This window comes from Neofelis nebulosa, chromosome 10 (genome assembly GCF_028018385.1).
Source record: "Neofelis nebulosa isolate mNeoNeb1 chromosome 10, mNeoNeb1.pri, whole genome shotgun sequence".
Classification (NCBI taxonomy): domain Eukaryota; kingdom Metazoa; phylum Chordata; class Mammalia; order Carnivora; family Felidae; genus Neofelis; species Neofelis nebulosa.
Window position 1 is genome coordinate 56,890,875 of NC_080791.1, and position 27,925 is coordinate 56,918,799.

Sequence of the window (27,925 nt, forward strand, 5' to 3'; positions counted from 1 at the left end):
GACCCTCCTGGACCTTCCTTCCTGCCTTTAGGATGATTTGGGGGTGTTTTTGAGATCAAGGAGCAACGCTTCTTCCCCACTTCCCTTCTTCCGTAGCCCTCCCCTTTGCCCTGGAGTGGGGAGCTGTACTCACCTGCTCCTGTGCCCACTCACCACTAACCCACGGGCGCCCGCCCACCCTGTGTTTAGTTCCAGAGAACGAGGCGCCAGTAGATACCAATCTCATAGAACTTGACACAAAGTAAGCCAAACCCTGCCTGCAGACGTCCGGGGGGCGGGCCTTGGGTGGTGGGCGGGGCGATGGATTATTTGCATATATGCTTATTAACCTCTGAGGAACAGCTGATCTAACCCCGTCTGCTGAGAGCCGCCTCTGCTCGCCTCTTCAGCAACCTGCTTGCCTGCATGTGACTTGAAGGACCCTCCGTGCCTGTTCCTCTTCCTCCTGCCTTGGTGGGGTCTGTCTTCCTCCCTCGTCCTTGCACGTCCGTCCGTCAATCCGTTCGTCCGTCCACAGCGCCTGCTCGGCTCTCACAGGGCTGGTTGGGTTCGCGGCCCTGGGCTGGGGCTCTCCTGCCCTGCCAGCGCCCAGCCGGTGGAATCAGGCTGCGGGGTGGGGAAGGTTCTGGGGCTCTTGTTGCTTCTGCCTCCTGAGGACCGATGCGGATTTCCCTGCGGTCAAAGGCCATCGCCTCACCGGACAGTGGCCCGAGGGGGAGGACCTAGGCCGACAGGATGAACCACCTCCAGAGCCAAGCAGCTTTCTCTCTCCAGCTCCAAATTCACCCTTTCCTTGTCCCCCAGGGGATATTTGGGATGTGGTGTCTCAAGCCACCCCATGAGGACACCTCATGAGGCTGGCTGAGTTCTGTGGGGCGGGGGACTTGGGTGGGCCTAAAGTGTACATGTTATGTGATAGAACAGAACTCACTGTTCTTAAAAGCGGTCCTCAGTCCAGAAACCCCATTCAGGCACCTCCTTTCCCCACCCACCCTTCCCTCTGCCCCACTATTTAGATTTACTACCCCCAGACCCCATCCTATCCAAGATCCCTCAGGATAGAGTGTGAGCTGAAAGCTCCCTGGAGAAAGGGCACTTGTGGTTTTTTCTTCCACTAAGCCAAGCCCACACCATCCTGTGCAGATACAGGAATGCTTCCTGAGGGTAGTTCTTTGGATGGGTGGTGGGGTTTCTTGGGCCTGTTCTGAGGGATTCAGCATAGGCTATGAAACTACTGGGCCTGGCATCTCACAGTGGGAATAAGTTCTTCCTCTGGCCCCAGCCCGGCCACACTGCACCTCCATCCCCATTTGATATCCGCCTCGCACCCCCAAATCCTTAAGAACTGGGTCACTTCCCAGCCCTTAGGCAGGAAAGTCAAACCCACGCCTCCCTTGGGTATTTCCACGACTAGCTGGAGTCCAGATACGACCAGTCCCACTGTCACTGGAGGGCATCTGGATGTACCAGCCTGGCAGGCCTTTCTGCCCAAGGTCAACCCTAGGGGCCAGCCTCTGAGTCCCATCTGACCCTCTGGATGAGCCTACCCTCCCTGCCATGCAAACGCACCCCGTTTTGCTTGTCTTTTCCACCAGCGATGATGACATCGTGTTTGAGGATTTTGCCCGCCAGAGACTGAAAGGCATGAAGGATGACAAGGAGGAAGAGGAGGATGGCACTGGTTCTCCACAGCTCAACGACAGATAGACTGGGGCCAGCCCTCCCTCCGGGCAGCTCCGGGTCTGCTCTCCTGCACTAAGATGCTTATTCGTCTTCTTCCTGTTCTCGTTCCCCCCTCCCCTTTGTTCTTCTAGTTTCTACCAGGGGGCCCAGTGTTCTTCCAGGTCACGGTGGTGAACCTCTGGCCTCAGGATTGGCCCCACATCACCATGCCAACGAGGGTCACATGGGCCACCTTCACCCCTCTCACCCCTGTCGCGGGGCACCCCTCCAGCCCCTCTCTTTTCCTGCTGACCCCCCAGAAAGGCCATCCTGGCTCTGGCCTTGGAATTTGACTTGGGATGGGGAGCAGAACAGGGAGTGTGGGGCATAGGGCTTGGAGGGGTGAGGTTGAGGGCTCAAGACGTGTGAGAGGGTGCCCACGGTCCTAGGTGGCTAACACAGTTCTGGCAGCTAAAAGATGACTATGCTGAGGGCCACCCTCTTCTGGCTGGGAGGGGCACACCTGTGGATAGATTCTTACTGCCTTCAGGCAGTTGAGACCCATGAAACACCTCTCTGCATCCACCCCTCCGTCCCCACCCTACATGCCTCTGTGTCTGACAGTGACCCTCTGTGTCTGTGGTGATGGTTTGCAGACCCCAGGAGTAGAGAAAAGCCACCAGACTGGCTTTCTCACCAGCAGTTACTCAGTCTAAGGCAAGCTGTGTGAACTAGCCCATCTATTTCAGTACTGTCAGGATGTAACATCCTAGCCACCTTGTATCTTATGTGTGTGTCCTGTCTGTACACATGCACAGAGAAATAAGGGAGGGGTCTTCAGAAAGCACCAACCGGAGGTAGAGTGAGCCCAAGCTCTTGGGGAGGTTTCCCGAAGGGTGGCTCTGAGAGATGGGGTCGGAGCAAGAAGATGAGAATCTGCTCTGTTCCCTCCTTTGCGGACGTGAGAGCAATCGGTGATCCCTCAGGAAGTAAGGCTGGCGGTCCAGATAGGGCTGGGGACACCGGTATCCTCCGGCTTTCCCTTGCGGTTCATCCGGGCTGAGCTGGGCTGGCCCTGCAGGCTGGGAGAGAGCGCTCGAGGCCACTATGCCCACAGTCAAAGGGGCTTCTTCGCAGAAGGTGGCATGGTCCATCAAGATGCCGTCACCTGAAAGGAAGGGGACTGCCAGGTAGCAAAGAACCCTTCGTTTCCTTAGGGAGCTGATGACCCTCCGCCAGTTCCCAGTGTCATGGATACTCACTACCCATTGGCTGGTGTTTTGTGTGATTGAGACCTGGGGTATTTTTAAGCAATAGAGTGGGCAGATGATGAGGTAGAAAGTGTTAAAAGGTATTCGTTCTTGTCTGACCTTTAAGGCCCACTTACTGTGTGACCTTGGGCAAGTTCCTTTCCTTCTCTGGGCCTGAGTTCTTCACCTGGGGTTTTACCAGATAATCACAAAGGGACCTCCCAGCTCTGGCCTCTAAGAATCTGCAAACCTTAGAGCTTCTGGTATGGTAGGTGGAACCAGAGCCAGACCACTGACTCTCGTTTGTCTGCCGCCAGAGGTGATTCATTGGTAGTGGGGCCCTGGAGAGCTTCTAGCCACCGCCTCCCCAGGCCTGAGAAGGGCCCTTCTTGGGCCTCTGGAGGGTCATCTGATGTCAAGCTGTGGCCATAGCTAGCATGAGCTGCTTGGCCCCAGGGCCTGAGTATTACAGAAGGCCAAGCTCGGATTTGCTTATGACAGGGCTTCTGGTGCCCCACAGCTCCCTGTGGATGGCAGACCCCCTGAGGTTTACCTTATACCCAAGCAAATATATTGCTTAGCAGGGCAAGGGGATCTCTCCTCCATCCCTGCTCCCTTTTATCTCTGTCCCATGCTTGCCTGAAAAAGGAGACAACAAACTTTTATTATGCTAGTTGGGTCTCAAACTCTCCAGCCCCTCCTGGGGTGGGCTGCGTAACCATTATCCATGGCGAGATTACCCAGTTCACAGGCCTGGCACTGCACCTCAGCCCTTCCACTTCTGAATCTCATGAGGATCTGAGGCTAGGGACTCCCTGCCCCAGGTCAGGACCAAGTCAGCTTGGGGCAGCTCTACTCTCCTGGCCATCCCTGGGGTCCTAGCTGTGGATGCCCCAGGCATCCAGCCTCTACCAGAGATTGCTGGCAGTCCGCCCCTCACTGGACAGCTGAAGAGTTGACGAAGGGCTGGAACAGCATGGGCCAAGCATATGCTCTCCAGTGTCTTCCTCTGGAACCTTTGAGGCTGGTACGAGACCCTTTAGGATTTGAGGTGATCGATCACTCCCCTACAAACCTCTTCCTCTATCCCTCACCTACACACATGAAAGATTTGTCAGCCTGGTTACTTGAGCTTCTTCACCTCAATATCACACTCACCCTTTGGGCTTTATCCCAGTATTTTAATGGAAATTTCTCCAGCTGTGGGAAGTATCATAGCCCCATCTAGACTTTTACTCTTTGGGCCCAGGGCTGCAGAAGGGCAGTGGTCAAGTTCATTTGAATTTGGCTTCACCGCTCTTGGCTGATGACTTCTGCTCAGTGCTGGGCACTCGACACACAGAGATAGGTCAGTCCCAGCCCCTGTCCTCAGAAAGCTCATGGTCAGGTGAAAGTTATAGTGGGAATAGGTAATAAGAGCCAAGTGCTTTCAGGGCTCCTTGGCTGCTGCTAGTTCGTATGGTGCCTTGCTGTGAATTAGAAGCAGTGCCCCTTCCAGGTAGATTCAGCCCATGTTAGTTAGAGTGCAAAACTTTGTGAATGGCGCATAGATTGGAGTTCAGCCCCACCTGCCCAGCCCAGGTGCCATGCTCAGGCCAGAGTGTTTCCTTTGGCCTCTTCCTGGGAGAAAGACCCAGATCATCTTTCAAAGCTTCCACTCCAGACCCCACTCCACCTGCGGCCCCCAACCATGATCGAGTCCTTCTATGCAGGGCCCCTCTCCATCTGGAGTTTAGCCTGTCTGGAATCAGGTGAGACCTTGGAGTGAAATTGGGGGCGTAGGAGCCCCACTGGGCCCCAGGCGCCAGCCCACGGTATTGGCTCTTTCTGTACACACATTTGGGCTCTATGCTGACCACACAGGTCCACACTGGTACCTTCCAGTGGGTCTTGTGGATGGCATATACATAGCAATCTGGGCAGGAGGAAAGAGCATGGCCCCAGGTGAAAATCTACAGGCAGAGGGCCAGTGGGGCGTCCTCAGCACTACAACTGTGAGAAGAGTTCAGTCCCCATGAAGATAAGGACTCAGCCTCAAGGCGCAGACAGGTGAGCGTGGGCCCACCAGGGGCTGGTTCAGCTGGGTGTATTGCTAATAAGCTGGTTCCCACATGGTGCCATGAAAAGCATGCTGGCCTGGAAGTCCACAGTGCCTCCTGCCCAACTGTCACCAACCAGCTGAGTAGCCTTGAGCAAGTCACTTGACCTCTTGGGCCCGGTGTCCCTAACTGTAAACTAAGATCGTAATCCCTTCCCCACCTGACTTAAGGAATTGGGAGGCCCAGAGGAGATGGAAGTCAGGTCTGGAAGTTGCAAATGGCTGCACAGGCCGTGGCACTGCCACTGCAGGGGAGCAACCCAGAGTCACGTGGGAAGGTCACTGTGGGCAGAGTCCTCCTCCCAGCAGTCTTCATCTCTTGCCCCCTTCTCACTTAGGCAGATGTCAGCCAGAATGAGTGCAGTCAGTTTGGCTTTGGTGCCTCAGCTGAAAGAAAAATCCAGACGCAATTCAGGAATGCCTCGCCCACAGATAGTGGTCCCAGAGATCCTGACAGAAAGGATATCAGCCATGGATATCAGTGATTGAGCTGGGGGGGCATCTGGACCATCCCAGGCCTGGTGCCACCCACACCTCCTATCTTTCAGATCCCACAGAGGCCAGGAAGCCTTGGCTCTGATCCCAGGTTAGGGAGAGCCCCTAACCCCCAGGCCCAAGGAGGGCTGAACCACTATTCCATCTAAGAACCCCAAGGGTGAGGTGGAATAGAAGTTGCCCTTCAAAGTAGAAGGCCCTCTCCAGCATCAGACACAGCTGCCAATGCTTGGTGACAGGAGGGATTTGGGCCCAGGGAAAACCCAGGCCTCTTTCCCTGAGAGCTGAGCCCTGATGACCTGTACCCAGTGGCTCCAGTATCCCACAAAGGCAGCTTCTCTCCTGCCAGTGACTGGGGACCAGACATCCTCCACCCATCCCAGAGGAAGTCATTGGCCCCAATCTTGAACTGTTATTGGGTCTCGTGGGCAAAGGCCTATATCTGTTTTGATGTTTTTAAAGTCAGCAGGGACCAAAACAGACCCCCCCTGACCTTCATGCATATGCCTGCACTGAGCTTGGCATTTTGCCTTTCTTGTCCAGGAAGGTCCATTGCTTCTGTCCTCCCTCCAGGACTGAAATGGCCTACCTGTGGGGCAGGATCCCCACCTCTCCCACTCCCCTGCAGTGTCCCTGCACAGTGGCTTCAAAGGCCCATTGAAGGGGGAGCATCCCCCCTCCCCCTGCCCGCAGGACTCTCTCCCAACTCCTCACTCTGAATGAGAAATCAAAGCACAGGTCCCCAGGACCCATAGTCTATAGACACTCTGACACAGTGGTTTTCAAACCAGGTGCTGTGGAACCCCTGGGTTTCACAGAGCTTTGTCAGGGGCTGCTAAGGTGGGAAGATGGGGGGTGGAGGCAAAGGCTAGATCTCCAGCTCTCCCCCCATCCCCACTTCCACCAGGACAACTCTGCTTTTATCTGTCTTGCCTATTGAGGTTTCACCTTCAAACTTATGAAGGAAAACTTCTTCAAACCACCATTCTAAGGTTTGATCTTCAACCAGCAAGCATAGGTTCTATTCTTGCTCTTCATGTTGGAATGGCTCTAGCATTCCAATACAAAGTGTCTTTGTATTGGAACTTGGGTCCCAGACCCAGGCCCAAGCATTTGCTCACACACACACACACACACACACACACACACACACACACGTGTGTGTGTACACATTTGATGGTTTTGTTGCTCACCCACCCTGAAGCTCTGGCCTGAGTTTAATTTGGGCAGGGGCCTGGTGCTCAGTGAGGGTGAGTCTTACCTTGATATCAGCCCGTGCAGTGTGAGGGACTGCGGAACAAGGACTTAGGCCCAGCCCCCACCCCATGACTTGTGTCAGCACCCCAACTCCCTGCCCCAGGCCACATGGTGGGAGAAGGAGAAACAAGACTCAGGTTCCTCTTTACATACAGCCAGATGGATGGATGTCCAGATTTTTTACAAAACAAATGCTGAGGGAGGGCTTCATGACAGAAGTCCCTCCTGTGAGAGCATGCCCCTCCAGAGACTTTTAAAGCAGCAAGTTTCCCTTGAGCAATTCTAGTAGGATTCCACTCCCACATCTGTGGACAAGCAAGTGTGTGGGCAACAGAAAGGTGACTGAAGAGATGCTGGTCTCCCACCCACAGTCTCCCATATTCTTTCTCTACCAGCCTGCCTCTCTGCTTGGGCCCACGACCAGGGCTAAGGGGTGGGTACACTGGTGAGACCTGGACCAGCCCTTGACACAGAATCCTGTCTGGGCCCACTGCTGAGGGAATTCTATGGGGAAAATGTGAAGGTCAGGGCATAGCCAACCATGTGGCATGGGAGAAAGCGTTCTATGTTCAGTCTAAGCATGCCCTTGGAACCCCACTGACCTCAGTCTCCCCATGTGTAAGATGGGGCTAGTGCCAGGCTCTGCCTTCCTCACAGGGATTACAGCAAGGAAGGGTCATAGGTGGGCATGATAGGTAGTGTCATATGAGAGGGGATCTGCACAAACTTGGGGTGTGGTCATGGCTTACACTGCAGATCAGCAGACTGCTTGGGGGAATGATTATGAGATGTACCATCTTCCTGGGGCATCTCTGCTTGGTGTTAAGGTCTAGCCACAGACACTATGGGAGACGTGTTTCTTCCTACCCAATGGGAGCCAGCATTGAGCCTGGCACAGTGACTGTGTGGAACCTGGATGCAGGGAGTGACAGGTAGCTGGGACAGGTCTCCAGGTCTGTGGCTCTTCTGTTAAGTGATTATTTTGTTACACCTTCATTCCTGGGCCACCTGCCAGGTTTATCTGTTGTACCTGTGGCATTCCTTATAACGTCAGATAAGTTATTACAGTTTATTCAACTCTAACAGGACAAATGAACAAAAGAACCATAAATAAGAGACCATTAAAGGTCTTTTGTGACAGATCCTGGATGTGCTTTCATTTCTGTCTCATTAGCTCCTAGTAAGACACAGACCAGTAAATTCTCTCCCTGCTGCCCTGGAATGGTGGACAGGACCTGTGACTGACTGGGTCAGGTGTTTTCTGTGGCCCGAACTCCAACCTGGGTTCCTGCACCCTTTTTGGAAACTGCCAAAGAGCTTTCTCCCCGCTCTGCCATTTACCAGTATTATGGTCTTGGGGAAGTTGCCAAACTTCTTTTCCCTCTCAGGCATCACTAGATCCCATGACCCCTGGTATGCTCCTCAGGTAAAGTTATCCCATATTCTTTTTGGCAACACCAACCACTTCAGCTGGAATCCTACCCCAACCCCAGACTTGGTTCTTATTCAGTTCTCATCTCCTGCTCTACTGGGTCTCCCTGAAGTCACTTCACTTTCCATGACTTACCCACTGTCTGTTCCAAAAGAACACATGGGAGGAGTGGGGATATATGTGAGGAAGATTCAAAGTTCTACATGATAATGTGCTGTATTAACACAAAAGAAAAACACTGATGAATGTAAGATGACTTTCCCAGAAAACTGATTATGTATGAAAAATATTTTTTTTTACATTCCTCCAAAATAATGTGCAACCTAGATCAAAGCATTGCCCTCCTGGTTAACCAGAAGGTGGTCTGTTTCCTCTGATGCTCCCTTTAGGCCAGAAAAGGGTAGTGGGAAGACACTGACATTTGAATTAAGAGACCTGAGCTAGGGCTTTCGTTCTGCCCTCCCTCGTGGTCTATATCAGTCTGAGTCCAGAGAAATACCCCATGCCTGTATTTCAGGAGCAGGGATTTTACTGATGAAACTGGTTATAATATTGCAATAGTTAAAAGGGCAAGTGAAATTGGAGGTAACCCAGAGATTAGGTGCAACTGGAAACCACTACCACCTGGAGGGTGGAAGGACAGGGAGAGGAGTTACAGAGCTAAGGAACTAGGGACATTGAGGGAGAGGGTATCTGAGGAATTCAGACCACCATAGAAACACATCTGTCACTGGGGATGCTACTCAAAGCAGAGAGAGTAGGAGAAATATTCTGGTTTCTCCTTTCTTTCTGCCCTCCAACATCATGCCCATGCCTACTATTGGCAGAATCTAATCAAAAGCTAATTTTCAAGGAATCTTAGGATATGTGGTTTGCAATGGTTGATGCCCTGCAATACAGAGCAGGGGAGGATCGTGGGATTAGATCTGCGACCAAATAGCAAATCAGCTCTTCCTCGAATCTTCTCATCCAAAAAATAAAAATAATCATACTGGCCCGGATACCACAATTTGAGGAGTGCCCTGACCTCTAAACAGGACTGTAAATGTCGGGGGGTGGGGAGAGGGAGTATTTGTTTTTGCCTCTTAGCTTTGACCTTTTCTCCTGCTGTCACTGTCTTCATGGTGCTTTGGGACTTCATTTCTCTTAGCTTTTTTAAACTCTAGAAAATCAAGATAAAATGGGTAGGAATTTCAAATTATAGCCAAGAGAGTAAGTCCACTACAGCCTATCACTTCAACTGATTACATAAAAATTCCTGACAGAAGTACTAAACACACTAATGACTCTGAAAATTAAACAAAAGCAGGCAGATGGTACATAGGAGTCAAAATTTGGAGAAGTAAGCTGCATGGGGTGCATTTCCTTTTTTTCTCTCTTTTGTGGATTTGTGCTGAGGTTAGAACCACCACCAACAGAAGGTGAGAGAACTTAGGGTCTGAACCTAAATTAGTTGATTGCCTCTTGAAACAACAATAGCAAAATCAACATTCTTTGAAGAATTATAATGGGACCCCAGAGTCTAAACAATATAACATTTACAGTGTCCTTTTCAGATATAGTAACTTGAAATTATGCAATATACAAAGAGCCAGAAAAACATGACCAAATATCAAGAGAAAATACAATCAACATATGCCAACTTTAAGAAGACTTAGATGTTGGAATTATAAGAAAAGATATTGTGCTTGATTATAACTTGAAATGAATGGGAAGATAGTTCTCAGAAAAGATATAGGGGTGCTTGGGTGGTTCAGTTGGTTAAGTGTCTGACTCTTGATTTTGGCTCAGGTCCTTATCTCACAGTTTGTGAGATCAAGCCCTGCATTGGGCTCTGCATTGATAGCATGGAACCTGCTTGGGATTCTCTCTGCTCCCACCTTCTCTCTTAAAATAATAATTTTAAAAAACCCTTTAAAATAAAAAGGGATATAGAAACTTGAAAATGAGCTAAATAGAAATTTTAGAACCAAAAACTTCAATATCTGAAATAAAAAATTCACTGGATAAGCTTAATAGCAGAATGGAGTTGACAAAGGAAAAAGTCAATGAACTTGAAGATAGATTAATAAAATTATTCAATCTGAAAAAGAGGGACAACTGAGAAAAATTGACAGGGCTTCAAGGACCTATGACATAATATAGGCTCTGAGATTCATGTCATTGAACTCCCAGAAGAGAGGAGAAAAAGTCTGGTGCAGAAAAAAAAAATCTTTGAATGAAAGGTGTAAACTTACAGATTCAAGAAGCTGAGCAAACCTCAAACAGGTTAAACTCAAAGAAAACCATACATAGACACACATAACCAAACTGCTGAAAACCAAAGATAAACTCTAAATTCCTAAAAGCAGCTAGAGAAAATGACACATTTTTCTATCTTATTCTTTACGAAAAATGATGATTTGATGGAGCTTTCTCAATAGAAAGCATGGAAGCCAGAAGAGAGTGAAACAGCATCTTTAAGTGCTAACATGAAATAGTTGTCAAACTAGAATTCTGTATCTAGTGAATATATCCTTCAAGAATGATGCAAAATAGGGGTGCCTGGGTGGCTCAGTCGGTTGAGCATCCCACTTTGGCTCAGATCATGATCTCACAGTCTGTGAGTTCAAGACCTGCAGTGGGTCCTGTGCTGACAGCTCAGAGCTTGGAGCCTGCTTTGGATTCTGTGTCTCCCTCTCTCTCTGCCCCTCCCCTGCTCATGCTCTGTCTCTCTCTCTCTGTCAAAAATAAATCAACATTAAAAAAAATTTTTTTTAAAGAATGATGCAAAATAAAGAGATACTCACATGAAGGGAAACTAATAATTTGTCAGCAGACCTGCTCTTATAAAAACTAAAAATTTCTTTTGGTTGAAAGGAAATTATGCCAGAGATAAATCCACATCTTCAGGAATTAAGAACAACAGAAACGGTGATTATTTGTGTAAATTATAAAAGACTACATTGCTCCCCTTAAGTTCCTTAAAATATGTATTATTGATGAAAGGAAAACCAATAAATTGTCTAGTAGGGTTGTCACAGTACATAGATAAAATACTATACAATACTATATATACTATAATGTAAAGTTCAGTGGGGAAAGATAAAGAGACCTATCTGTAGAGCTTCTGTATTATATTGAAGTGATATAATATTAACCCTAAGTATACTGAGAAAGATTATTATGTATATTGTGATTTGTAGAGCAACAATTAAAATGGACCCAAAAATATAGATAAAATAGCATACTAAAAAATAAGCACATATTCCAAAAAAAGGCAGGAAAGTTGGAACAAAAGAATGAAAAACAGAGGGGACAAACAAAAAAGTAAAAGTGGTAGACCTAAATCAAACCATATCAGTAACTATATTAAATGTAAGTGGTCTAAATATAACAATTAAAAGATAGAGATTGTGAGAGTTGATTTAAAAAAAAATCCCACTATATGCTGTCTACAAGAAATCCACTTGAAATATAGAGACAAAGATAAGTTCAAAGTAAAAAGATGGACAAGATAACCATGCAAACAATAATAAAAAGAAAGCTGAAGTGGTTATATTAATAGAAGGCAAGGTAGACTTCAGAATAAGGAATGTTATCAAGGATAAAGAGGGACATAATATAAAAATAAAAATGCCAACTTACCAAGAAGACATAACAATCCCAATTGTATATACATTTAGTAATTGTGTTTTTGAAATACATGAAGCAAAATCTGACAGAACTGAAAGGAGAAATATACAAATCCACAACACTATATCTAAGGATGTAGAAGACCTGAACACTATCAATAACTTAACTGATATTAATCAAATATTTCACCTTTATTAATATTTGATATTTTATATTAATCAAATATTTCAAAACAATAAAATGAGCATTATTTTCAAGTACACATGTAACATTCACCAAGAAAGACCATTTTCTGGGTCTAAAAAACCTTGGCAAATTTAAAAGAATTTAAATAAAAAAGATGTTTCAGATTATAACAATTAAACTAGAAATTAATATAGAAAAGCATCTGGAAAATTTACAAATACTTAGAAATTAAGCAACTCTTGTAAATGGATCAAAGAGAAAACCACACAGAAAATTAGAAAATCTGTGAATTAAATGAAAATGAAAACAAAAATAAGTAATTTTATGGGATGCTGCTAAATTACTTCAATAGATGCACAAATGGCATTTGACAAAATTCAATATCCATTCCTTTTTCAAAATTTTAAAATGTTTTTATTTATTTTAGAAAGAGGGAGTGGGAGAGGGGCAGAGAGAGAGAGAGAGACACAGAATCTGGAGCAGGCTACAGGCTCTGAGCTGTCAGCACAGAGCTTGACGCAGGGCTTGAACTCACAAGCCCTGAGATCATGACCTGAGCTGAAGTCGGACATTCAACCGACTGAGTCACCCAGGTCCCCCTTCAGTATCCATTCCTGATTAACAACAACAACAACTGTCTTAACTAGATAAAGGGCATCTACAGCAAACCTACAGCTAACACCGTATCTAATGGTGAAATGGTGTGGTAGTGGTGAATGATTTTCTTCTAAGATAGGGAAAAAGGCAAGGATGACTGTTCCCATCACTCCTATTTAACATCCTACTGAAGGTCTTAGCCAGTAAAATGAGGCAAGAAGAAGATATAAAAGGCCCACTGACGGTAAAGAAATAAATAAAATGTTCTCTATTCATAAACAACATGATTATTTACATAGAAAATCCCAAGAAATCTACCAAAGAAAGTGCTAGAACCAATCAGTGAATCTATGTAAGTTGCAGGATACATGATCAATATACAAAAATCAATTGTACTTCTGGATAGTAACATCAATTGGAAAATGAAATTAAAAAGAAAATGCCAGGGGCGCCTGGGTGGCTTAGTCAATTAAGTTTCTGACTCTCAATTTCAGCTCAGGTCCTGATCCCACAGTTTGTGAAATGAAGCCTCACATTGGGCTCTGTGCTGATAGCTCAGAACCTGCTTGGGATTCTCTCTCTCTGCCTCTCCCCTGCTCATGCTCTCTCTCAAAATAAATAAAAAACTTAAAAAAATGCCAAATAAAAAGATAGCACCATTTAACAACAGCACCAAAATGGAAATACTTCAGTATTAAAATATGAGCATTAAAATATGAGAATATTGATGCACATCTCTAAAGCACAAAATATTGGTGAAAGAAATCAAAGAAGACCTAAACAAATTAAGACATTTACCACGTTCATGGACTGGAAGTTTCAATACTGTTAAGATACCAATTCTCTCCAAACTGACTACAGATTCAATGAAATCCAAGTCAAGATCCCTGCAGGCTTGTTTTTTGCAGATATAGACAAGGTGATTCTAAAGTGTATATGGAGAATTAAAAGAACTAGAACAGCCAAGCAATTTTTAAAAGGAAAAACAAAGTTGGAATTATCTACCACCTGATCTAAGGACTTACCATGAAGCTATGGTAATAAAGACAGTGTGGTAGTGGTGAAAGAATAAACATCTACATTGATGGGACAGAATCCAGAATCAAGAAATAGATCTGCATATATACTGTCAATTGATTTTCCAAAAAAGTTCAAAGGCAACCCAGTTGTTGTCCTTTCAATAAACGGGCTGGTGAGGATGTGGGGGAACTGGAACACTCATACACTGCTGTTGGGAAGGTAAAATGTATGGACACCTTGGAAAACAGCCTGCAGTTTCTTATAAATTTAAATATACTTATATAAGACTTGACAGCGCTACTCCTCAAAGAAAGGAAAAGTTATGTTCTCACAAACATCCACATGTGAATGTTAATAATGCCTTTATTGTCAAAAGCTGGAAACAACCCAAACGTTCTTCAGTTAGAGTGAATGGATGAACTATTGTACAGCCACACAATGGAATACTACTCAGCAATAAAAAAATGAACAAACTAGCGATACCTATAACATGGATCTTAAAATACATTATGCTAAGTGAAAGAAGACAGACTTAAAAGAACAAATATGTATGATGCTATTTATATGACATTTGGAGAAAACAAAACTAGGAATATAGAAAACAGACCCCTAGTTGCCAGGGGCTGGGATTGAGGGTGGCCTGACTACAAAGAGACTACAGGAGGGACTTGGGGGATGATGGAACTGTTCTGTATCTTGATTGTCAAAATCAACTGTAAGCCCAAAAGAGTGGATTTTACTTTATGCAAATCTGAATCTCAATAAAAAAGCAAAAGCAAAAAAAAATAATAATAATAAAGCAAAAAAGAAAGTAAACAATTTATATCACAGACTGCAAATAATATTTACTGGGCATGTGCCATTTGCTGGAACTTATGATGGACCCTTGAAGACACAAAGATAAATAATATAACCCATTGAAGGAGCTCACAGATTCATAGGAGGATAAGGTATGACAACAAAGGTTTGGAATTGCTGTTGAGGGATATTGGAGATGGGGCTGACATGTAGTCATAGCATGCCATGAGAGCACTAAGTAGGGGTCATCAGGTATAGGTGGGGTGGGTAAGATGGAGAATAAGACAGGCTTCCTAGAGGAGGAATTGCTTCAACTGAGTTTTGAAGGATGAGAAGTTAGGCAGGTGAGGAGAGGCTATGGACATTGGCTAGGACTGGCCTCCCATTCGATATTTGAATATTCAGTCTCAGCACTTTGCACCTGCTGTTTCTTCTGCTTGGACTGATAGATCCTATAGACTCATTTCTTCCCATCCTTCAGGGTAAGCCACCTTCTCAGAGGGGTCTGCCTGACTACCCTAGTCAAAGACATCCTTCCCTATTGCTCTTATATCACTCTGTTTATTTCCCTCATAAGTCTTGCTTGTTTATGGTATAAGCACATGGGCTCTGGGTTCCAAGCCCAATTTGGCCCTTTATTAGCAGTGTGGCCATATTAGCAGTGTGAGCAAATCATTCACATTTTATGTGTCTAGTTTCTTCATTTCTTTTTATTTTATTCATTTCTAAATAGGAATAATAATAACTACTTCACAGGACTGTCATCAGGCTAAAATGGGTTAATATAAGGGCGTCTGGGTGGCTCAGCCAGTTAAGCGTCCGACTTCAGCTCAGGTCACGATCTCGCGGTCCGTGAGTTCAAGCCCCGCGTCGGGCTCTGGGCTGATGGCTCAGAGCCTGGAGCCTGCTTCCGATTCTGTGTCTCCCTCTCTCTCTGCCCCTCCCCCATTCACACTCTGTCTCTCTCTGTCTCAAAAATAAATAAACATTAAAAAATTTTAAAATAAAATAAAATAAAATAAAATGGGTTAATATATATAAAGTGCCTAGAACAACCCCCAGTTTCTTCCTAGCACAGTGCTTATAGCGCATAATAGGCACTTTATAAAATACTTGAATGGATTGTGAGGAACTGAAAAGAAGGAACTTTCCTATATTCACCAGCAGATGGCGTATGTATGCAAAGAAAAATTAAAACTCGTTCCACTTTGCCACAAATTGGCCAACAGATGTCGTTGCAGCTCTCTGGGTAAAGGAACCAAGACCTGTGACTGAGCTGGCTGAGCCAGTGGTCAAACCCAGATGGGATGATGGACAAATATTCCAAATGGAGGGCCAGAAAGTTAGAATTGTATTAAAAAGCCAAAGTTGAGGAGCTAAGGATAAATTATGTTTTACACGATCGCATATTCTATAGCCGCATTTTCTTTCTGTTTTCTCACTTTACTAAACAGTAATAAGGAGCTAGCCATACAGGCATCTTCTATAATGGCAACCTCAGTTCAATGATGTGGAAGGTTATGGGAGTCAAAGGGAGTGGGCATCTGATGGGCAGCAGAGGGAGGCCATGAGCCCTGCGTGATGTTTCTTCCCTGGTGCTTTGGCTTTCTGTGGGGCAAGGACAGTGCTCACAAATCTCTGTCCTCCAGGATTGGGAACCCAAAAGGGAACTGGACCCGACCCCTGAGGGGAACTTCTGGTCCGGTGTGGACAATGGGCCAGAAAACCAATCTATACAAATAAAGTTCTAGCGGGTGTAGTGATGGGAAGAAGAGGTGAGGGGAGGACAGCAGAGGGGACTAGAGATGTCCTGATGCTTTCTGCATAGGGAAAGCATTTCAGGCAGAGGGTACCAGGTGAGCCAAGGTACGGGGTCTGGAATCACCGGGCTTAGATTTTAGTTACTAAAATCTAAGTGGTTTGGTGTAGCTGGAGAATAGACGTTCAAGAAGGCTGGAGGATAAGGTCAAGGACGGAGAGTGTATTAGTTATCTAGTGTTGGTAGACTAGCTAGTCTAGCAGTCTAGGACTTTTTCTTTTCCCCTTCACGTCTTGTTAAAAGTCACTGGAGTCCAAGGCCCACCAGCCTGGAACAGTCCTACATTATTCTTGTCCCAATATAACTATTAACAGTGGCCTCTTTCACTCTCCAAAGTTTTCTGGTTTGGTTGGTCACCTTATTTAGGGGCCCCATGTGCTTCCATTATCACAGTGACCCAGTCTTTATTGAGGACAGGAGCAGGATCTGGTCCATCTCAGCAGGTGCTGAGGTTCAGGAAGAATGAGTTTTACACGTGGGGACCACAGAGCTTGGGGTTCCAGAGCAAACCCTTCATTTCTCTCAGGGAAGGATAGAGATACTCCCTAGCAGGGTTTCTGCCTGCAAGAGGTTTCCAAGGCCTGCTGGAAGCTGCTGATGGGAGGCTGCAAAGTCCTCCAAACCCTTTGTTGTTGGCTTCCCCTCCCCACTGCCCTCCCCTCCCCCCACCCCATCTCTAGGCTACCACAGGCTTGGGTCTGGCTTTAAGAAGAATGACCAGAGGGATGGAGATAGAGAGTGAGGAGACGAGACAGCCCTGCCAGATACTCAAACCTAGAGTAGGGCAGGGATGGCCCCAGAGGTATCTTGGGTTCTGGATCTGCTTTGATTCTGACACTTGGGGTGACCTGGCTGGCCCCCTACACTCTCTGGGCCTCAATTTCCCCATCAATACAATGAAGGGTTAGTTGAAGTGGTCGCATGGGACCAGCCGGCCCTAGGTGAATTGGCCTGGGACGGTGCTGAAGGAGGGGGTGGGGATGGTGAGGGAGGGGATGGAGGAGGGGACTCCAAAGGCCACCAAGCACATTACCACAGAAATATTAACTGCCCCATCACTTCTCCCAGTCCGGCAAAGGCCATGTCCATAAATTAGGGCCGTGAGTCTGCCAGGCAGAGACTTAATGAAGGAGATGAACTTCAGTGAGAACAGGCAAGACCTCTGGAGGTCACAAGTCCAGTCCCAGCCTGGACAAAGAGAACCTGGAACCAGAGAGGGGCACGGGGTGTCCAAGGTCAATGTTGGACTGGGCCAGGAAGGCAGGAGCCAGCTCTGCCATGTTCACTGTTGTATCTCCGGCACCCGGCACACAGTAGGGTCTCAACTAGTATTTGTAACGGAGGACCAAATGGTGTGGCAAATAATGCTAAGCTCAGATGGAAACCCAGACCTCTGGACTCTAGCCAGGCCCTTCCTAGTTCCCACAGCAGACCCGAAGGGCATGGGTAGGAAAGGGGCTGCAGAAGTAAAAGTCTTCTCAAGGAGATAGGCCACTGCTTCCCTTTGCTTCTGAGAGGAAATTTCAGCTTTTACAGGGCCACAAACCCTGGGGTGTCTGACATGTTTCTCAAAGAGCATAGCTGGTTTCACGTCTATCACATTTCTGACTGTTACACACCTTTTCTCTCCTTCTTCTCTCTTTAGGGGGACAAACCAGATGGAGTTCTTCCCCCTGGCACTTGGCCCTTGCACCCCCCTGCCCACCTCAGACTTCCAGCAGCATAAGAAGCATTATGATTAGAGCGGAAGGCTGGTCATTCGATCGATGAGACTTCGGCACTGCTGAGACCGTCCGGAGGGGTGGGTGGCATCAGGGTATCAGGTCAGGGCCAGCCAGACCCCTCCATCTTATCCTTTCCTGCAAGGCCTCTTCTGGGTTCCTGTGGAAGCCACAGCCCTTATCTCCTTGCCCATCTGGGCTCCCATGGGCATGGCTTAGATCTGATTCCTCTCTCTGTCTCCAGTGCCCAGCGTCTGGCACAAAAAGGATGGGCAGAAGGGAGCAAAAAGGAAGAGGCACCGTGCAGTGATCCTGCTTCCCATATCCTCTAAGGGAAGAGATCCCTCCAGAGCCTCCCAGTGAAGAATGTGAGGAATGCAGATCTGACTTATGTACACACACCCACCTACCTAACCCCAGCCATTAATGGTATTCTCTAATTCTCAGACTAACAAGCTCTTCCTGCCTCCAGTTCTTTGCCCAGCTGATACTTCTGAGTTTTCTCCGTTCTTCAAAATCCTACTCCTCTTTCAAAACCCTGCTCAAATGTGACTTCCTCTAAGTAGAAGCCTCTCAAGGCAGGGCCAGGGGCCCCTACTCCAAGCTCTGTTTCCTGGGACTTCTTTTCCCTAGATCATGATTAAATAGGATTCTCCCTGGGTCATTAGCTTCTCTAGAACTGGCAAAGTTGTATTCCGTAGAGGCTGAATGGCTGGCTGGATTTGTGGGGGAGGCAAGGCTAGGGGCCCTGGGGACCTGCTGATAGTCCCATACGGCCAAAGGCCACTGACAGGCTGCAAGAAGGATGGCAGCCCAGAAATGACATTTAACGGGAATCAGTGAATGGCACTGAGGTTAAATACGAACTGGCATACATTAGGCACTCAATTAGTTGATTTTTGACAACTATTGATTTGGTACTTAGCTTAACAGCAGCTCTCATATAAAACCCTCAAAGATTTTTGCTGACAATGAACCCACAGCTAACAGCATGCTTTATTCGCCAGGACTCACTGCAGTCTTATGTTACCTTACGAGGGCATATCTTTGGAACTCGGGAGGTGACCTGTTAGAGACACAGTTCTCTAACCTGTGTTAGAGAGATCATTACTGTTTTGTCCTGGGGGACTGGCAGGGCACCCTTTGAGGGTCATTCACAGATGGGAACGTTTCAAGAGAATCTGACCCCCTCTCATGAGGAATGACTGGGAGAAGGGGTAGGGAATTTGCTGGGAACAGATAAGGAGACTCATGGCACCATTTCCAATTCTGAGAAGAGCTATCGTGGGTGACCTACACGCCTGGCCCTGGGGCAGAGCTGCCACTGTCAGGGAGTCCCAGGCAGACACCTCTGGCAATGAGAGCGATGCTCCCAGGAGAGGAGGGAGTGAGCTCCTCATCGAAAGAGGGTGCTCCTTATTGGGATGATCTAGGTGGCTTCCCACTTTACCTCTGAGGTCCTTTTCAGCGTCTAGAAGGCACAAATTCTAAAATTATGTGGCCCTAAGATTCTAAAATGCCAGAATTCTAGCCTTCTGCCATGTGGTTCTAGGGCGCCAAGACCATGAATGCAAAATAATCCAGTCTGGGGACCTTAGGGCAGGAGATACGCCGCTTACCCTGGCCCTACTGGCCCAGAACCCACCTGTCCTTTTGCTCCACATTATCTCGAGGGGTCATTTTATCCACACCCACCCCTCTCCACCTCTAGGCTGCTTTTCCTATTGCATACCCAAGGTGCAGGTCTTAGCCTTCTAGCCAGGACAGCATAGCATGGCACAGGTCATAAGGGAATGTCAGGTAACTCATCAGAGGGGATGATATCAAAGTGGCAAATCATGATCCCTCTGTTCCCGCCTGAATTAACTGCCTCTGATTCTCTGTAGCTGGATTTCCTCCCCGAGAGCCTCATCTGATGCTAGCGTTTGTCAGTCCAACTGCATCTCCCCCACAGCCGCCACCCTCACCGCAGTGATGAGGAAGAATGACAGGGTTAAGAGGATGTAGAGGAAGTGTAGGATCCCACGTGGGCTGTGGATAACCCCCTCTCAGAGGATAAAAGGCAGGCTGGCTTGGAGGGCAATGCAATCACAGTGGGAAGTCCCTCCATGCCTGCTACATGCAGTCAGAGCCTATCTCTTCCCCCATACGCCAGGCGGAGACACCAAAGGTCACTGCCTCACTTCAGGGAGGTCCAAAACGCCCTCCCAAGTGTCCCCTCCCACCTCCTTCAATGCCCCAAGGTCAGCAGGAATGACATGGCACCACTTACAAGAGTAGAGTATCCGAGATTATTGCAGACTTTATAGAAAACTGCCCAAGGGAGATCCAGATGTCCTGGGTGGGGGTGGGAAGGCAGGCCTCAGCCAATACGTTGAAGGAGGAGAGCCTTCCTGTGTGTAGAGGCAGCACAGGCCAGCCATTCTGCCTGACCTAGGGGATGGGAGTCAGGGAGAGGCAGCCCCCTCCCCACTCACCAGTTGTGCTTTGGGATCATGCAGAAGGCAGGGCACTGAGGCTCTGACCCTAAACAGGATGGCTTGTGCCTGAGACAAGAAATGAGGCCCCTCACCTCTTCCAAAAGGCATGGGGGAGGGGGGCATGACAGCAAGGAAACCCAGGGAGAAAAGAGTCACATGGGTGGGAAAGGGTGTGTGGAGAGCAGCTCCCAGCCCTTCAGAGCCCCTCCCCTACCTCTCTCTGAGGCCACAATGTACAGGTGACCCTAGCTCTGAGGCCCAGCCAACTACTTTGAACCCCCAGGAGTCTCTCCTTCCTCATGGGCATCTGGTTGGGGCCAGTATGGTTGGAGGACGCTTGGCACCTGCACCTGCCTTGCAGGGCTGGAGAGCTCATCCTAGGAGGAAAGAGGGTGGGCACATCCCAGGAATGGATTCCTCACTGGACCCTGACCCAGTGAATGGCAGAGGTGGATAGTGAATGCAAGTGATGGGTGTAGGAGGAGATAGATAGCCTAAAACTTGGGCAGGAAGATTAAACTCAGATCCGGGTGAAGAGCTGAGAGTCTGGAGATTAGGGACAAGCACTGAGTATTAGGGGATCAGAGAGCCCCGGTGAGAAAGGCTGAGGATCGGTTCCATACTAAGGCTATAATGGGGTACGACTGTCCCGGGGATGGGAGACAGTTGGAGCTGAGCCCCAAGCCTGGGCCAAGGAAGGGAACAGCCTGAGCCAGAGCTGCGGTGGTGGGCAGTATGAAATACATCCCCTTATTGGGGGAGGGTGCCTAACCCTCAGAGTCTGGGGATGTGGGTGTTTGCAGGATGGAGGGCTCAGAGCTCCAGGATGAGAAAAAAGGTTCGAAGTCCACAAAAACCTTCAGGTGGGGGTGCTCTGCTTCTGAGACCAGAATGGGATGTAAGGGTCCCTGAGCCCTGGGAAGGAAGTTGAGGTCTCCAAGCTGGAGATGGGAGTCAGTAATGTCTAGGATGGTTTCCCAGTGAGAGGGCAGGCCTCAAAGTACAGGGTGGTGGAGGCAGTCTCAGGGCTTTCGGATTGAAGGACAAAGTTTCCTGAAGAGTCTTGAAAAGGGAAGGTGCTTTTGGTGGTTTAGGAGGGATGTGTCAGAGCCTGGGATGGGCAAGTAGGGTTTCTGAAATCAGAAGGGGGTGTCTCTCGATCTTTGATGGTGAGAGCTCTCAGAGGCTGGGGAGAGGGGGTACAGCTTGGGGTCTCTGGGTCGGGGGGATGCCATAATCCAAAGGTCTCAGGCCGGGAAGGGGCAAGTCTCGAAGCCCCCAACTCGCGGGTGTCTCATACCCATGGCTTCAAGCCAGACAGCCCCAGTAAAGTCATAAGCTGGCAGGAACAGCCATCAACCCCCAAGGGGTGACACTCAGAGGCCCGAGCCCGGGGAAGTGGCACGGGAGCCAGCGGGGGCAGCCGGAGCGGGCGCGCGGCGAGGGTCAGCGTCCTGCTCATAGCGGTAGTGGTAGCCCTCCATCTGGTCCCGGCAGGCCTCGCGCAAGTTGCGCATCCAGCGCTGGATGCCGCGGCGGTTTAGGTAGAGCACCATGAGGAAGATGAGGCCGATGAGCGCCAGCACCAGCCCGAAGAAGACGTAGGAGGCTTCCAGCTCCGGGCCGGCGAGTTCCACTTCTTCCCCGCGACCGTATGCATCGCCGTCGGCACAGCGCAGCCGAGCCTCGTCCAGGTCCAGGAAAGGCCGGTCCTGTAGCGCCCGCGGGGCGGCGCAGCGCAGGCGCCGCGCGTCGGGTACGCGCTCAGTGGAGTTGCGCAGCCAGGCCAGCAGGGGGCGCGCGGCACAGCCGCAGCTCAGGGGGTTGTCGGCGAGCAGCAGGCGCGGCGCGGGGAGGCCGCCATCGCGCTCGAGCGCGCGCAGCTCGTCGGGGCCCAGGCCGGTCAACGCGTTGAGGCGCGCGTCCAGCTGCTCCAGGCGCGGCCGGCTCAGAGCTGCGGGCGGCAGGCGGCTGAGCGCGTTGCCCGCCAGGCCCACCAGGCGCAGCTCGTCCAGCGGGGCGAGCGCGGTATCCAGCGCGGCCAGCAGCGTGGGGCCGCCCCGCGCCAGCGCGTGGTTGAGCTGCAGGGAACGCAGCGCGGGCAGTCCGCGGAAGGCGCCGCCGCCCAGCGCGCGCAGAGGGTTGTTGCTCAGGTCGAGCGCCGTCAGGCTGGGCAGCCCGTCGAAGGCGCCGTCCTCCACCACCTCGATGTTGTTGTGCGTGAGGCGCAGCGCGCTGAGGAGCGGCAGGCGCACGCCGCCCGCTGCCGCCTCCTCCTCCTCCCCGTCAGCGTCCCCGCCGGCGAAGGCGGCCGCGCGAAGCACGGTCAGGTTGGCGCCCACGATGGTGAGGTTGCGCGCGTCGGGCGGCACGTCCCGCGGGGGCTGCCGGAGCTCGGCGCCCGACGCGCAGCGCAACAGCAGCTTGGGGCCGCCGAAGCAGTAGCACTGGAAGGGACAGGGCGCGGCGGGCCGGCTCAGCGCCGCCGCCACCAGCAGCAGCCCCGGCAGGAGCGGCCCCCTTTGCTCCGGCTGTCCCGAGCGCGGGGCCATCGCAGCTGCCCCCGCATCCAGCGCCCTGGCCGCCGCGCTCACCAGTGAGTTCGGAGCGCCTGGGGGGGCGGGGAGGGGGGCGGCCGGGGCAAGTCCTTGACCCGGAGCGGCTGGCGGTCGCGGTCGGTCCGTCCGCTGGCTCTAAAGTCCGAGGAGCCTTCACTTTCCTGTCTGGGGCGAGAGGGGTCAGGCGGGGAGCGGAGCCCCCCGCCCCCGGTGCCCTCCTCGCCCTGCGCGCCGGCCTCCGACTTCCGCGGCCGTTCCGGGCTTGGAGCCGAGTGGGCAGGGTTTGTCGGTTTGTCTCCCCCCTCCCCGCCTCCCGGCCTCCTCCTCCTCCCCCAGAGGAGCCTCCGCGCCCTCCTCGCCCAGAGGAGGGGTGGGAGGCTCCGGAGAATCAGAGCTTTCCGCTGCTGCGCTTTCTCTCCCCCACTCTCCAGCTCCGGGGCTGCTGAGAAGTTTGGCTCTCCGAGCCTCTGACTTGCTTCCCCCTCATCTCCCCCCATCCCCCCAGGTTGAAGCTGGTTCCTTCCTCCTCCCTCTAAGGCACGTGTGGGGCGGGGCCGGGCGGGGGAGAGCTGGCAGGTGGGTCAGCACCACAGTGCGAGAATTTGCGGGGAGGACCTTAGAGTTCCCCCTTCAAACACAGGCAGGGGTGAGGGGTGGGCTGAGAAAGTTACTCATCTTTCAGCCTCTTCCTGATCTGTGTGGCCAAGGAGAGGTCTGTGCTAGGAGAGACTGGAAAATCCCCAGCCTTGGTTCCCCCCTCAGCAAACCCAGTTACATTAGGCCTGGCTGGGTCACCACTCTAGCAGGTCCTGTGGGACCAACGTTTTCTCAACCCCATCCTACCTTCACCCAGGGGAGTCAGCGACACCCCCTCCTCCTTTCTTTCCCCCCACCACCCCAACTCACTGGCTGCTCTGCAGGGAGTTCTTACATCTGGTTTCCTCCACCAGGCTGGACTCCACCCCCAAGCACTCTCCTAGGCCCTAGGACCTGATGGGTGTGGTGATTCAGCTCTTTGCTGTCCCCTCCCAGTACTTGGGCACCCCGTTTGATTGTTCTGCTGGGTCTCAGGAGCCTGGGATTGTTAGATACCACTGACTGCCCCTCCTCCCCTCCAGGGTATCCCACCTGTAAATGGTGAATGGGTGAGAGGGTTTGGAGTTCCAGAGATTTGGAGAACTGGAGTAGATTTTGAAGCATTGGGAGGGAGTGGGGTTCTCAGAGGGGGCCATGGCTGAGCTGCTTATAGGTTTGTTTTGTTCTGGATTTTTTTAATTTTTTTATTTTTTTCAGAATTGGGAAGCTCCAGACCTGATTTAAAGAGATAGGCTCCCAAGAAGGGAGCATTCCTTGCCTTGACATGAATTATTCAGGCTGGAGAGGCTGACACTTGATCCACAGGCCATTCTGGTATCAGCAGAGCTGGTTGGGATGGAGGCTCCACCCTCCCCCCCATAGGAATCAGTCTTTCTCCTGAATTAGGGACAGTTGTTGGATTGACTTCTTCCCTGAGGTTATATTTAACAGATTGGCCAACAGATCAATACCACTTAAGGAGAAGAGGCAGACCCTGCGGTGGCCGGGTCCCAGGCAAAGACCAACAACATCAAGGACCAGGTCTGTTGATGCTGGCGTGGGGGGTGGGAGCTCCCCTCCGCCTTCTATCTCTCTCCCCATTCCCATAATCACTCCCAGCTTTTAGCAGATGAGAACAAGAAGTTGCATGTGCAGGATTGAACATGTCTATAAGATGTACACGCATGTGTACTTGTACATGTAGAAGCAAGTTTGACACATGAACAGCCCAAGGTACAGCCACATGTGAGGAAATACAGACTCATGCTTACTTGAGTGTGCATACACATGTATAGGAAGGTGTGCACAAGCTTGCACATGGTTGCAGGCAGGCTCAGATAAAACTCATGCAAGTACATGCAAGCTCATTCATACATGTAACATACATACATGTTAACATAGATTTGAGTACATCCTGGTATGTGTCCATACATTCATAAGCACATACACACTTGAATATTCATTTTTCTGTTATGTAGGTTCCTGGGTACATACTCTGAGGGGCAAGCTTACAGACCCATGCATGCAAGCACATGCATCCAGAGATTGGACAACACACCCTGAGCCCATTCCTGCCCTCCACCATTCCCTTGGTCTGTATAAGTAACAGGCTGAGATGTCTTTTCTTATATGGGCACAGGTGCTCAAACAGCCATTGGGGCTGTGCCCTCAGCTACTGCACTCCCACCACTCCTGGCCCGTATCAACGCTAAGCCCTAGCTCTGACATCTCCCTAGTGAGAGGCATTGGCTCTTCTTCCTATTGTGTTTCCAGGACAGGAACTAGCACCAGTGAGTGTGCAGTAAATGTAGGTGGGTGGATGGATGGATGGATGGAAAGGTCTCTGCTTCCCTGTCCCACTGCATAGAACCCTTTCTGCCTCCAGCCTCTGAGGAATTACAACCCAACTGCCAAGGCCAGAGCCCCCTCTCTAGGACCCCATGGTGGCTGGTTCCTGGTGTGCTGATGGACTCCTTGAGAAAGGGCTGTAGGACAGCAGGCAGCCTTAGGGGGGAAAGGGGGAGCTAGACATCTCAATTGAAGATGGAGGCCCAGAGAGAACCTAGAAACATCAGGTACCAGAGAATAAAGCAATGACCATGTTTTATAAGTGGGGAGTCTGAGGCCAGAGGGCCAGGGACTTGCCTCAAAGCCAGTGGCTGTCTGGGCTTAGCCTAGGACCTGGCCCTAGGCTCCTTGCCCAGGCCTTTGTCCAAGGTATTGGCCGCATCTTAGCGGGGCCAGTGCAACAGGGAATCTCATCCTGCCCCCAGGAAACTGAAGCCGGCTACAGACACCAGGATGGGTATGGTGTGACCTTGGACCTCTCTCCACCTCTGTCAACTTCTGGAAAGTAGATGGGCTTCTGAATTCCTATCCTTCTTAGTCTTCTCAGAGCTATTGTGACAATGTGAATGGAAAGTGATTTGCAACAAGAAAAGCCTTATCAACCAGGGCCCCGGGGGGGGGGGGGGACCTTGTCCCCTCTGTGACAGGACATGGCATTGTCCTTTTCTGGGACTAATTAGCTCCCGCGTCATTTTGCCCTGTTTAGTCTTCCTTCTGCCCCCAGCATAGCAAATTCACGATAGGTGGTAAAAGGAATGAATCTCTACTTGCGGTCTCTGTGAATGTCCCTACCCAACCTCCTCTTCTCCTCCCCTCTCCTCTTTATGCAGGTGTTCCCCTTTTCTGTTCAAGTTCCCCTGGAACCAAGTCTGTGAGCTATTTTGGGGTCTCTCTTCTCTGGAGGAACTTCTCTCTCCATGTTGTCATGCATTCAGCACGCAGTAGGTGTTCAATAAATGTAAGTCCAATTGTGTCTGGGGCTGTATTCATTCCCTGATGCATCCGGTGGAATTATCTTAGCTCACATTTTTCCCCACTTGGGGTGCTCTCTCCCCTTGACTCTATTCCTTCAGCACAGCCCAGTCAGAGCTCACCTTGGGTTCTGTCCCCTGCAGGAAGCCTTCATGGCTTCCTTTTCTCTCCTTTGAATTTCACTTAGCAGTCAGAGGGCTGATGCTCCTCTGAGCCCCCTAACTGTCAGCAAATGAGCTCAGGACTGGTCTGGTCTCCTGTGGTGTCATCTCAGAGCTCAGCATGGAGAAGGGACCAATGGGTGAAATAATGATTCAAAAATCTCTTGCTGATCCTGAGACAGGCAAGATGAGGAGCCCCCATCTACACTTCACACAGCCTCCCAGAAAGGTGAAGTGCTTTCCCCAAGGTTGCACAGCTGACCCAAGCCTGACAGTAGCTCGGGTTTCCTGCTCATCTTCTATGCTGCAGCCCTCCCAATCCTAGGCTCTCTCTCTGTAGAGTGTGACTAGGTTAGGTCCCACGGGACCCTGTGGGCAAATAGTTCAAGCGTTCAGGGTTTCCTTAGGACTCAGCAAATGAGTCATCCCAGCCCCACCCAAGCAGAGTGACTGCCCTTTGCAGGTTGAGAATCCCCCCATGTCAGCTTCACTGGACCTAGTTCTTGAATTTATTACCACACTAGGCTCCAGAGCCCCTCTCTGAGCCTTCCAAGGCACTCTCCTCTCCAAAGGCCTTGCCCTCTGTAAGGTCCACTGAGCCTTGGCAGGGAGCCTGCAGAGGTTTGGCAATTTCCCTGAGGTCACCCACCAGGTAGTCCCTTCCCCACCTGCCTCCAGCTCCATTTGTCCATCAGAGGTGTCTCAGTGTTCCAGAAGTCTTTAGGCAAGTCTGCCTTCCCAGATCTCAGTTTCCCTGTCTGCAAAAAATGTGTGTGTGTAGACAGGATGATCTTGGAGGGCTTTCAGTGCTGTGCCCCTTGACCTTTTAAGGATGCGGGTCATGGAAGGGAAGGTAATACTGTGATTTGCCCAAGTTGGTGAGCCCACCTTGATGTGTGACCTTGAACTTGGCCCCATCCCAACTATATAGTGCTGGTGTGTGACCTTGAACTTGGCTCCATCCCAACTATATAGTGCTGTAGCATAGTCTGGTGGGGGAGGACGGTCTTCCTAAGTCTGTAGCAGCCTGTGATATCTAGGGCCCCTTTATCTTGGCAGACTCCCTTTTCGTCTGTTCCCCCCTTCCTCTGAGGCAAGTGGAGGAGCAGCTGGGCAGGGCTGACATGACGAAGCTCAGTCATTAGGTAGTGGGGGAGGCCCCAGGTTCTCTCCTCTACTGTAGCTTCTGCACTGGCAGGGAGGGGAAAACTCCACTTCAGGCTTTGCTGTTCCCATTTTTCACTCCCCTCCCCCCTGACCCCCCACTGACTATGAGACACAGGAAAATCCATAGGCCCAAGATTCATTTTCTCCATTGAGTCAGCAGAGGCCACGCTCTGCTTTTGAGGGGCCAGCAACTGGCTTTTAAATAACTCTCTG

At 50.0% G+C, this 27,925-nt stretch overlaps 2 protein-coding genes across 7 annotated transcripts in view; one reads left to right on the forward strand and one right to left on the reverse strand.

The window, feature by feature from the left end:
* ARRB1 (arrestin beta 1) overlaps positions 1-2,450 on the forward strand; it is a 70,840-nt gene extending 68,390 nt beyond the window's left edge. For all 6 annotated transcript variants that reach the window (XM_058687737.1, XM_058687739.1, XM_058687734.1 and 3 more), the window contains 2 exons: positions 190-241; positions 1,596-2,450. In XM_058687737.1, the coding sequence (XP_058543720.1) occupies positions 190-241; positions 1,596-1,707 (164 nt within the window). In that variant the 3' untranslated portion in view covers positions 1,708-2,450. The remainder of the gene's footprint in view (positions 1-189; positions 242-1,595) is intronic.
* Positions 2,451-20,227: 17,777 nt separating this feature from the next.
* Positions 20,228-23,423, reverse strand: TPBGL (trophoblast glycoprotein like). The gene has a single exon (XM_058687748.1). It carries the CDS (start codon positions 22,980-22,982, stop codon positions 21,807-21,809), a length of 1,176 nt encoding a protein of 391 aa, XP_058543731.1. The 5' UTR covers positions 22,983-23,423; the 3' UTR covers positions 20,228-21,806.
* Between the last annotated feature and the right edge of the window lie 4,502 nt (positions 23,424-27,925).